Source organism: Atractosteus spatula, unplaced genomic scaffold, assembly GCF_055471065.1.
Source record: "Atractosteus spatula isolate fAtrSpa1 unplaced genomic scaffold, fAtrSpa1.hap1 Scaffold_1, whole genome shotgun sequence".
NCBI classification, from domain to species: Eukaryota; Metazoa; Chordata; class Actinopteri; order Semionotiformes; family Lepisosteidae; genus Atractosteus; species Atractosteus spatula.
The window spans coordinates 447,749-460,904 of NW_028296652.1; the positions used below are offsets into that span (position 1 = coordinate 447,749).

Sequence of the window (13,156 nt, forward strand, 5' to 3'; positions counted from 1 at the left end):
AGTCCTGCCTGGTGGGCTGTGCTCCAGGCTGAGATGATTTACCAGGAATCCATGGCTGTCAGATTAGTGGATTGATGGGTCAATTGTTGTTCCTATGATTTCATTCCTTGTAAACCGTAGATTTGTCATGTTACTGGATCTTTCCTTTTTGTACATTTCTGCTCCCTGGACATTGAACCGGAAAGAATCTGTTCTAACCTTTTCTTTTCATTTGGTAATTGTAGGATCAGAAATAGCTGGGATGAAGGATACAAAGGCAGAAAGAGAAAAACAGTCTGAATTGGAGGAAAGATTCCTGATTCTTACCAAACATTCTCACAATGGTATCATTGATATGGTATGATGGAGCCTGCTAGCAGAATCTGTATGTTACTCTGTACCCATATAGTGGTAGGAGCTGTGAACTACTGCTGAATTCACAAACCTTCACGCTTGCTTGAGCACAGATGCTTCTCCCCTCCTGTACTGAACTCCCATCTTCTGTACTAAACTCCCTGATGGGGACGGAATGTTTATACTAAACTCCTGATAATGTTTTAAGTGTTTTCTGAGTCCTGGAGTTTCTTGAGAAAGCTACCTCAAAGACAGGAGGGGGAGGGTGTAGAGAAAAGTATATATAAGCTGTGTAGAGCCATATCCCCTTTGAACTACTATAGATACTATTATACTATTATGGTTCCTTGCATGCATACAATAAAGCTTGTCTTGACGAACGGACACTTCAGGCTCGAGTCTCTTGGTTTCTACAGTTAAGAAAGTTTTGATATAGTGTTTGGCTAAAGAGTCCAGATATATTTCTAAAACAACTTTTTATATCATTTTTTCAGGAGTTAATTAGGAACATTGACAAACCAGAAGCCATCATATTAAAAGATGAGCTTACCTTCACTGGCACAACTAAATACTACATTGGAGATGGAAAGGATGTGGATGAAGACCGTATTTTTATCCGGGTAAATAAAATTGATATTTTTAATGTTAACCATACAAATGATGATGCAATAATAATAGCTTACACTTATATAGTGCTTTTATGGACCCTCCACTCAAAGTGCTTTACCCTCCACTCAAAGATCCCCTCCACCACCACCAATGTGCAGCCCCACCTGGATGATGCGACGGCAGCTAAAGTGCACCAGAACACTCACCACACACCAGCTATCAGTGGGGAGGAGAACAGAGTAATGAAGCCAGTTCATAGGTGGGGATTATTAGGAGGCCATGATTGGTAAGGGCCAATGGGAAATTTGGCCAGGATATCAGGGTTACACCCCTACTGTTTTCGAGAAACAGCCTGGGATTTTTAATGACCACAGAGAGTCAGGACCTCAGTTTTACGTCTCATCCGAAGGACAGAGCCTGTTTACAGTATAGTGTCCCCATCCCCATACTGGGGCATGAGGACCCACATGGACCACAGGGTGAGTGCCCCCTGCTGGCCCCACTAACACCTCTTCCAGCAGCAACCTTAGTTTTTACCAGGAGGTCTCCCTTCCAGGTACTGACCAGGCTCACACCTGCTTAGCTTTAGTGGGTTGCCAGTTGTGAGTTGCAGAGTGATATGGCTACTTGCAATGATACATTTAATTCTTTAGGGACAAAAATGATGCTCCACTTTTTGCAAAACTTATTCAAATAAACAATACCGAAGGCAGAATGAGACCTCAAGTTGTCTCTCTCCATGCCATTTAATCAAGGTCTCATTTCGCAAGAGATTTATGGAACCTGACTTTTGTAAGAGAAGTCACAGTCACAGATGTCATACACAGGCGTTTTCCATCTCCAGCACATTCTCCAGGTCCTTCTGTGACCAACTAATAGCAACAGAAGTAGGAAAGCAATGTCTAGAATTTCCCACTCATGACTTGGAATGGAGGCAGCTGTTACTGACGGTCAACAAGCCTTTGCGTTTCAGCACTTTTTCAGGATCCACTCTGCTTACCTCCGAGTGATAGGAAAGATGGACTAAACATGATCTGCCACTACACAATAGCCAAATGCAGTGGGATCAGCTTTGGTCAAACAAAACACAACGGATTGAAATTTGGGGTTTGAATCATCAGAACGCTTATGCATTCTGAATGCAACACTGCTTTGTGGCCTGATAACTCCCAAGATATGACCCTGACAAGATATGATAACTCCCAAGATATGACCCTGACATGGCTGCCCAGAGTGAAATACAATGAGCTGGAGAAAGGCAATGCAAGGAACATGGAAATAGTTATACTTCCTTCTGAAAAGGAAAACAGGAGTAAGGATGTCAGACTCATGGATCTGGATATGCCATCAAAAATGAAATTATCAACTGCCTTAATTGCACACACGGAGGTCTGGCCTGGGTAAATGGTTGTAAATCTAATGTTCAATAGATTAAGTTCTAACTGCATAATTTGTGCATATTTAATGTTTAACACAAGGATCCTTTTGGGGGTAATGATAAGGCTGCCAGGTGAGTTAAATGAAATATGCTATCCCTTTAGATTTGCCGACCAGTGTGTTTATTAAAAATTGACTTTATTCATTCTGGGATAGAAGAATCATCACTCAATTGATTTAATTCCAGGAGAAGTTGGCTGAACATGTAACAATGACATGCAAAGATGAATCCGGGCAGGAGCTTCAGAAAATGAAAATTGCCGCTGTTAAAACGATCTTGGTGTATGCGCCGTGCAGATTTCTGGATGGGGGAAAGGAATTATTAGAAATGCCTGGATCCGATGAGTCAGACCCTTTAGCTCGCAAAAACATTCAAGATGTACTTGCAGAGGTAAGACTTCAATTTCCAAACCCTTGATTTTTGTTCTTCATTATTGTGTCCTAATTTCTATTGCATTGTACTGTACTTCAGGTCTACTCTAAGCTTGTTACTCTTTTTCCTGTCCAACTCCCACGCAGTTCTGTGGGACACTTTCTGCCATCTCTCATATAGGATACCTGTCTGCTTGCATCTGGCATAAGATCCTTAATCTGATCTATAGCTGTCCTCATGAGCATAGCTTGTTTTTGATTGGGACCTCTTTGCAGACAAGGCAAATTCTCTATATCTGGGAATTTATCTGGCTTTTCTGTGCCACGGTGTGATTCATCACACTGCTCAAAGAATCTTCTCTGGCACTTGTGGTGCCATAGATGTTAGCGAAAACATTGGCTTCTTTTAATCTGTTGTTGAACCTCTTTTAAATCTACTTAATATGAAATATTAATATGGAAACATAAAACTTAAGGTAAAGTTTGGTAGCAATGGTAGCAGACAATGAAAATTATTTCTGAACATCATTAATTATATTAATTTATGAATCTCAATTTATTTATATAGCTGATAGTGGTAGCATATTATGCTTTCTGCATAAACATCTGCATCTAATTCTTTTACTTAGTCCCTTGTGGCTATTTTGGTTTTGACAACATTTAACTACGTTTTGCTATCCTGATTGTTGTAATGGAATATGAAACACTTGTGGTTTCATTAAAAGTCTTGTGGAAAATGAAAAAGGTAACCCTGCTGTTTTTAATTTGTTTTTAATCCAACCAGAGTGATGCTTTGCTTTAGAATTTTCAACTCCTGGTACCAGTTGTACTTTGAATAATTAAAGACCCTTTCTCCTAAAGTAGAATATAATAAAATATGATAATAGTATTTACATTTTTATTATTGTTATATATCACAGTATGTCAGATATTAAAGCAATATAAACAACAAAAGTGAATAAAACAATGATTGACCTGACCTACCCATGGCCCTGACCCCTTCTTTAGTTACTTCTAAGTTAGTCAAGCTTTGACCAAGCCACTATAGAAAGCATGAGAAAATCTAAAAGAAGCATCAATCTCGACGTTTTTTCAATTTTTCAGTAATCTGTCATAAATCAACGCTTGGGTTGGGTTAAGTGTTGTGACTAGACTAATACTTATTTGTCCAAATTAATCAACAGATTTTTCTTATTTCTTATTTATGTATTGTTTCTGGAAGACCCTTACAAAATGAGTTAATTATAATTCCACACTAATACAAAATAGTGAAGGCACATATTAGATGTTGCTTCATGCTAAATTGGAAGGATTTCTTGATTCCAGAAATGTAATCATGCGGTTGAAGGCTTCATTAAGAAAGGCTTTACAGTTTGGACATCAGTTGTGTGAGGCATCAGTGAGTTCTGACACAGGGTGTTTCTTCTGATTATTTATTATGGTTAATTAACTTCATGGTAAATCATTTAGTCTTCATCAGCTCTAGAACACAGCATAAAGAAACACAGAGAAGGAAAAGAAAGAAAAGGAGAAGAGAGAAACCAAGAGCAGACAGAGTTAAGGAATACCAGCATCCTCCTCTTCCTCCAGGCTTGTGCCATGCAAGATGACCTTATTCTGATTAGTGTTAGAAACCAAATTCTGGTAAATGAATCATAACTTTGTTTTTAGAGAGCTTGCTATCCTGTTTATTTGAGGATATTGGGAAATTCTAATTTCCTTAATTTGTGAATCCTCAGGCTATAGTCATTCTCTCTGAGTTGCATTTTTAGAATAGGGTGGTTGCCTCCCATTCACTGTTGGATATCCATGCAGGAAGGGAGATTTGTGTTCTTGTATTTAGGACCCAGGTTTGGTCTCTTTTTGGCATATTTAGGTTCTATTGTGTTGCAGGTCACAGAGCTGACATTCAGAGTTTCTGGGTCTATAGGATGTAGGTTTCTGGAAAACAGATCTATATACGCATTTTTGTTTAGTATTATGTGTTATTATATTGTAAATAATTTGGATGTCAAGTTTGGCTTTGATTTGATTATTTTTCTGCCAGAAGTGTGCCGGAAAATATACAAACTTGCATGCCTCAAACTGTTACCTACGGCTTGAATATATTTTCTTAAATTGCTCTGTTATCCTGTCCCCCATTTTTTGTAACTATATAAAATGAAAGAATGTAAATACATACAGTATGGTGTGACTCTCCATTCTCAGTAAACATTTTTGCGATGTGTCTTTAAAACACAGTGATTTAGTTGTTAAAATTAACCTTGTTGAGTTTTTACACTGTTTTTCAGGCCAACACAGTTCTGTTTATGTCACAGTCATCCTTTATTATTGCTGAAGCTGAAGTCAAAGACATCTTTTGCAACAGTCAATTCTTAAGGAACCTGGAAAAAAATCCTAATGACTACAGTCTGATTTTCATGACTTACCCAGAGAAGGTACTAACTTTGTATTTACTACAGAAGTTAAATGAGGCCCTATATTATATTTTAATCGTACCTTGGGGTTGTACTATTCCATTCATCTATTGTCTAGCCACCTCCTCCAATTCAGGCTTGCGGGGGGACTGGATCTTATCTCGGCATGCAACAGATGCAAGGCAGGGTACACCCTGGATAGGAATCCAGTAAATCACAGACACACACACACTCACACCTACGACCAATTTTCCCAAAGGCCAATTAACCCACCAGCATGTCTTTGGACTGTGGGAGGAAACCAGAGTACCTGGAGGAAACCTACTGTACTTGAACACAAGGAGAACATGCAAACTCCATCCAGGTCAGGAATGAACATAGGGCCTCTGCAATAATGTTGCGTTTAGCAATACTAAACACTGCACAACTGTGCCACCCGTGGTTATACTAATATTGTTAAAGAAATGTATGGTTCCCTTGTGCTGGAGTTCAAAACAAAATATTGGGGCAAACAAAAATCCCATCTCAACTCTGCAGAGTATAAAGGCTCTAGAACATTCCGTCACTCTAATTCAACATGAGTCAGTTTTCTTTCATCCACTGCTGTGAAGTTTGGAGATGATATACAAACGTTTACAGCCTCCTAATGTCCATCAACGTACATACAAAGTTCAGAAATCTTGCATCACTTGGTAAAAATTGAATAATCTGGAAGGTGAGAATTTCGTTGGGGAACAATGTTTTTATTATGAAGTGAAGGGACAGAAAAAACCACCACAAACCATCACATGTCAAAAAAGTCTACAGTAGCTCCTTTTTGAGCACCTTACAAACTTCTTCAGGTAAGGGGCTAACATGCCGGGCAGCTAAGCCGTTTACTTGTATCAAATAAACCAAAATTCAGTGTCACACAGATTACATTTCACACTGGATACTTGGTCCACACAGAGCCCCTTCCCTCTGTCTACAGACTGCAGCTCTCACTCTCAGACTGACTGGCTTATTTTGGGGGTCTGCCTCTTGAATGGGAAGGCATAAACCAAGATGTATTGAAGATGAGAGGCAAAAAATCCAATTAGAGCTGTTGCAGAGAGAGTTAGATATTGAGATTCCTTGAAAAAGAAACTACGTACTTGAGGAGTAAACAATTCACATAGACCAGGTCATCCAGCAAAGATGACAGCAGCTGATAACAGATAAAAACATTTTAGAGCACAGAAGAAAACCCTAAAATAAGAGCCGAAGAGATTATAGGCATTCTATAGAGTGCAGTGGTGAAAGTGTCTCAGTGCAGAAAAAACATCAACAGGACAATTACAGTGCAGGATGAAAAACTCATTTTTTAAAGCACAACAGGTCTGGCAGAAACACTTATTTACAGGACAAAGATAAACCTTATAACAAAGTAAAGGAAAGATGGAAAGGAATAGAGAAAATGCAATGTTCCTCTGCAGAGGACGTCATGTGTGAAAGGAGGAGGAACAGTAGTGTCACAGTTTTGACACGCATGACTGCCTCTCTGATCCTTATTTACGGAGCAACTGGTGATGGTCCAAAGTCATTGGTCGGCAATTCACCCTGCAGCAACTCAATGACCCAAAATGTGCATCACACTTAACCAAGGAGTTCATCAAGAGGAACTGCTTTTGAGCTGGTCAAGTCAGTCTCCTGATGTGTCTCTTATTCAGCATGCATTTTAATTGTTGAAGAGGAAACTAAGGTCACAACTTTAAAAACATCTCGACAACTAATAACTGAAAGTAGCTGCAGTTAAGACACTTTTTACCATATATATATCAGTCTGTTGCGACACAAATTTCACTCAAGCATTACAAGAGTTACATTGACTGGGATTAGTGTACTGAGCCTCATAAATACTCCATAAATACTCAACAGACAAGTAAATGTTTATGTTTATCATTTACTTTTTGTATTATAAGCTTATTTCTTGAATCCAAAAACGACAAAACTGAATGGAAACATTGAAATTGAAAATACCTGGCCAGGCGCATATCTGATCGGGTTTCAAACATCCCATGGAGAAACGACTAGACTTTGCATACTTGCTGGATGGTAGCAATATAAAATCGTAGGTATACTGTGTGTGTAGTATAGGGACTGTGGAAAACAAACAAAAAAAGGCATAAAACAAAAGCAAAACCTGATAGTTATATAATAGCAAAAACACACCACAGAAGAAGTAAGAAAACCCAGTAAGATGTATTCCCTATCCCCTACCATCTTATGGACAGCCATAAACAGTCTCAGGAGCAAAGATGATTTATTTTTACTTATCGTTGATAAAACTCTAAATACTTGACAGAATAAACAATGTCCAACAAGGAAATCTTCTCCAATCCATATTTTTAGGTCTGGTTTGAATATAGCAGGGTAGTGATGCAATGTATTTTCTGTTGCTGCTTTTTGAAAACAAACAAAGAAATGATATCAGAAATAAGATCAAAGGAGCACCCCTAAGCCAAAGTTAAAAACAATTCACATCAGCCCACAGACTTACTTAACTGTACACTGAATACTGTATGCTACCCAAAGATCTTGAGTCAGAAAGGAAAAGCTGTAAAACAAATTGTATTTCAAAGCAATAACCCATTTTCCAGAAAATAAAAACATTATAGGTGTTATTGATTGTTACAACTGACATATCCCAGAAGATTACTTTTAGTATTTAGTCACTGCTCTGTATCTTCACAAAACCAAGAAAGGATAACTGATGAAGCTGTACTTAAAAAGGTGAATACATGTATTTTCAGTTTATGTGGTAAATTAAATTGCAATAATATAATTTATTGTGAAGATAATTACATACACCGAGATAGAACATGGACTGCTGACAAGTACAATACGAGTGGTAAAAGTAATCTTTTATTGCAGTTATTTCAACGTTTCAGCCTCTCCCTCAATACATTTACCTACCATTCTGGTCCTTGAGTAATTTTTCAATCTATTTTTTTTTCAGGACAGTTACATGCAATTTAATGAAGAGGATGACATTGAGAATTATCCATTTTTGAAAACACAAACGCAGAAATTAAAGATGGAGGTTGAGATACTTGATAAACATCTTGAGGTTTGTTTACCTGATTTTTTTTCAGCAACTTACTTCAAAATTTGAAGAATTTTAATAGTGTTGATATGTCAGTACAGTTCAATGCCAGCATGAATAGTATATTTTGCATTTTCTTTCAAGAAAAGATTGTCATAAAATCCTAGAGGGCCAGTTTTACTAGAAATCAATCCAAATTGATCGTGTTCTGGCAAGAGATGTGGTCCATCAGAATAACAGAGAAACGTGGAAGTTAATACAGCTGTCTAATATACAGGAAGGAAAAAAACATTAATTCTGTTGATGTGCTGCATGATAGGACATTTTTGTTAAGCAATCATCTTTTTTTGAGAGTTTCCTGTCAGACTGCAGTCAATGGATGAGCTCATGAAAAACTGCCAACAGCTGCAGGGAGATACTGTATCCCAACAGAAACACACAGGACAAAATTAGGGCATCACAATCACACCAACCAAGCCATATAGGAGAGTATAATGATAAAAGCATGCCCATATTTTAAATTAGTCAAGATTAACAAACCATTACAGATTGTAGTGATATGTATAATGAAATGTAAGGGAAATATATAAACTGTGCAAGTAACACCATGTGGTGTGCAAGTCTCCTCTGGTAAAAGAGTTATTATTCCCTTTCAGATCTTGTGGAATGCTGTTGAATCGAATCCAGAATAAAAACAGACCACTAAGCATTTATTGAACTTCATAGAATATATTGAATACATTATACATATATTGAACATTTATAGAACATTGAGTGCTTATTAAAATAGAAAAATATTTTCCCCAATTCAATTGAAGTAAAACAGATTAATCAGTTTTATCAGTCTCTTTTTCAGGACTGATATTGCCACAAGAGAAAAAGATCAATTGCAACAGAATGTTTACTATTGTGTCTGCTGTTCAAATCATTAACTGTAATAAAGGAAGAGCAAAACTATGGTTTTCTTTTTCAGACACAATTATCAGAAGCAGCCAAAAAGAGAATTTCTTCAAGTGTTGTTTTGCCAGTGTTTCATTCTTCTCTTCTGATGCAGGAGGTAATGATTTATTTGGATTGTATTCTCTAGAGGCCTACCTCTCCTCAGGTGACTTGTTAGTCCTGAGCATATGGACAAACCACTGGGAAAAGATACATATACAGTACTGCTCAAAGTTTTCTAGGTACAAACGAATGAAATACAGTACCTAGTAAGATAACAACCAGAACACCAACTATTACAGTGAAGCATTTTGTTTCTGAAACTTAGGCTAAATTAAACCATGTGAGAGAGTGACTCGCCCTTCACCAATGATCAAATTAGTTATCTCAGCGCACTACAAGAAATGAGCTTTAGTGGCAAGTAAGATGAAACTAATATGCTCACTTCCATGTTCTGCCACAGACATACAGTATATCATCTATCCATTTAACCCGTCCATTCATTTTCTAATTCAGTGCTTCAGGGGAGCTGGAGCCTATCTTGGCAAGCAAGTGTCTTTAAATAGGTGAATTCGGGCTCATGGTTAGACTTATCCCCGTTATGAACACTCTCTTGGTTAGAGGTCCTGGGGATCACTGGAAGAACAGAATTACAACCAGCCTGTCCACTGTGGAAAATAGACAAGGTGTTTACACCCACATGTTGAGAGCCATGCGAGACATGTTGGGGGATAGGAACCCTGTCAAGGTAGTTAAAAGGAAAGTAATAGCAAACACGACTGCTGCTGTGACACTGGCTACCTGTTTAACCAGCTGATAGGTTAGGTTAAACAGGTTTCACTACCAGTAAGGTTAGGTAATTTGTTAATTAGGTCAAGGAGAGAAGAAAAAAGGTTAGCCGTTTTCGCGGTTATGTGGTTCACAATCCCAGAGGGGGTTTGGGTATCAGGGCTTCAGGTCCCTGCGGCTGGGTTTGGGAGGGGCAGTGATACGCCTGGGCTGCTGTTGCCATGGAGACAGCAACATTTGCAGGAGCAGTCAGCCTCCGGCCTGCTCTGCGGAAACGAGGTCTGGCCACCAGTCTGTGTGTCGATCATCCGATCTTTCCCATCTTTAATCAGCCTATTCAAGGTATTATTCTCCACTAGATCGATGCTGCGACATTGAGCTCCTAAGAGCCTGCAGGTATGCAGAACCGCCGGCAGATCTGAGCGTCTTCAATATTTACTGAAGATAAACACCAGCAGCAAAGTTTAACAACTTACAAGTGTTCTCTAATATCCTTTGGATCTAACCATGCAAGCAGAACCCAGAAAAGGCTTTTTTTCACCATTACAAACCTTCGTCATAATAAACCGGTGATAAACAATAAGTCCCACAGAGCACATTTCATAATATTTCACCAAAAAAAAACAAAATCTTTCCAGAAAACCTTATATATTATAACAAACGAAAATAGAAAACTGGGGCTTCACAAAACCTTGTTCAGGACCAAAATACACCAAGGCAATCGATCACAATAACACTTTTTTTTGAGATGGCGCAGTTCAGCAAACTTTCAAAGTGGGTCGATAAGTAATACTGTAGATAACCCAGCAAAACAAGACCGCAAAAGCAAAAACAAACGTAATATCCCATGTTTTTACCTTGTTAGGGACATCTGTAGGAGCAGAACTATACTGTATCCACCAAGTCTAAATTTACTCCTCCCCAGGCTTGGAGGAAACTGAAAGGTCCTGAATTTTCAAATGACCACCTCAAAAAAGCTGGTCTGATTAGTTGAAAACACTGTCATTCATTGTATTTTCAGCCATTTGGAGGCCTTGGGGATGGGACTTCCTCTGAGTAGAGTAGTTTAAGGACAAAGCTACACAGGAGAACGGCACCATTGTGGCCAGATGGGAGCCTCTGGCTGTATTCTGGCTGTAATCCAACTATCAATTATTGACACTGCAGGTTGTAATCAATCAGATTCTTATCAGTTGTCTTCCTTTCACACCTGGAGGCTATTCTAGAGGGTTTTTGTCACTGCCTAACAGCAGAAAAAGTCTCCAGCAGTGCCTAGAGGCTTTCTATAGCAACTGCAATAGCTTTTACAGATTTCTATTGAATTTCAATCATTTTTATACATTTTCTGGTGATACAAGAAATTTAATTCCATTTTTTTCTAATTGATTAATTTGTCCCAAATTTCTATCCATGCTAGTAGACACTTAGGCCCCAAAATTGAAAAAAAATGATCTTTCAAGACATAAAAAAAATGTTTGCTGTTTTTTTCTGTATATTTTTGTCTCGTGAGTGGACACAGTGAGAGAGAAAAGAAATTTCAATTCAAAACCTGAACCAGGCCTTTGCTGTGTTCTGCTGCAGAAATATAACAAAATATTTAAGGACAGAAAATTCCAGGTGGAAATTGGCTCTGGAAGACAGGACCAATAAGAGGGTACAGTGAAAAAATTATTACAAAAGCCCCATCCTTTAAAATAGTAAAGGTTTTTTTTTCTCCTACTGAGCACCATGTCTGCGATATCCCCTTATTTTTCATCACTACTAAATTTTACTAATGTGAAAATAGCTATCACTAAAAATATCATTGTGAAAGTAAAACCGAAACTATATGAACCTTAAGCCTTACCTTAATACTGTGTTCAATAACAATTAAAAGAAAGCTGATAGTTATTGTAGTAGTTGTACAGAAAAGGGGTAAGGAGTGTTTGGTACAGACTCAATTTAGCTTTGTGAATTTGGCTGCCCTGGGGCAAAGCAAGCTGTGATTCAGTGAATTCTGAGCATTCAGAGACTCAGGAGAGGTTTATAGGTGGCTAAAGAGAACGCCTAAGGAAAAACAAAAGTTTTATTGTCTATTTTATTGACTGTCAATCGATCTTTGTTGATCTCTTTGCCTCCTACAGGCTAGAAAAGTTGTTTTTAAAGCCTAAACACCATAAATCTGCTGCTCTATTATTGCCTAAAGCTTAATATCAATAAAGCTTATGGAACGAACTTTTGTGCTTTTTATAATGTTATCATAATTTTATTATTTTATTTTGGAAGGTGACCATGTCATGCCCCGACTTTACAAAAAAAAAGTCAAAACAACTAATCAACTCAGATTTTGTTTTTCTGTCAGTTTTAAATATTCACCCAAAGCAGTAAACATATCGGAGGAGCGCTGGGCTAATTCTAGGACTTTTCATTAGCTATTATTTGAAAAAAAAAAATACTTCTGGAGATAGAAAGTGAACAGCTTGTGTTGCTTCTTTTTCGGTTTTAAATATTTCTTTCTAGTGTGTTTACCAAGTAAGAGATAACAAAATCTGTTGTCTGAGACTTGGCCCAAAGGTTAGCTTCACATGCAGCAGTGAATCAGGCCTGTCTGTACTTCTCAGGAGATTCCGGAATGTTTGTATTCCAGAAAGGAATGGCTCCTGGATGCCCAGAGTACAAAATATGGTGGTCTGCAGTAAAGTTAATTTTAGTAAGTTATTCGTGCTCCATTTGCTCATCTTCCTCCATATTTAATTGCTTCCTGGACCAAAGACAGCTACATAAATGCCGTCAAACATTGCTCCTAACAATCTGGGTGGGGCAATTAAGAGAGCAAGTGATCCCCCCCACCCCTCCCAGTGACAATAATAAAAACGAGTGAGATACATATGAACAGTCACACTGGGGCAGACAGAAGGGAGATGATTTGTGTTGTATTTCATTCTGAAAGATCGAAATGTTTACTGTATCTTTACATTACTTAACTGTTTTCAAAAACAGCTGTCAAAGTAGAAATCTTTAACTATAACACTAGTTCCCTTTTTTTGTTTGCTTTTATTCCCTGTACTTAATTTCCACCGGAAAAAAATGTGAGTTCGTTGTTATTTGTAGGGTAAGGGTTAAAGGAACGTGTACTTAAACCTCCACAAGGAATAGAGCCACAAAGCATACTGTGTGATAAGAAAAATGAAGTGAAATAAGAGACAAATTAGCACTT

At 38.0% G+C, this 13,156-nt stretch overlaps 1 protein-coding gene across 1 annotated transcript in view; it reads left to right on the forward strand.

Annotated features, from left to right (window-relative positions):
* Positions 1-13,156, forward strand: part of LOC148810263 (uncharacterized) — an 87,760-nt gene that overhangs the window by 52,070 nt on the left and 22,534 nt on the right. Inside the window, exons 10-15 of the mRNA XM_088909131.1 lie at positions 225-337; positions 828-953; positions 2,567-2,770; positions 5,043-5,189; positions 8,146-8,256; positions 9,206-9,289. Of these exons, the coding sequence (XP_088765257.1) occupies positions 225-337; positions 828-953; positions 2,567-2,770; positions 5,043-5,189; positions 8,146-8,256; positions 9,206-9,289 (785 nt within the window). The remainder of the gene's footprint in view (positions 1-224; positions 338-827; positions 954-2,566; positions 2,771-5,042; positions 5,190-8,145; positions 8,257-9,205; positions 9,290-13,156) is intronic.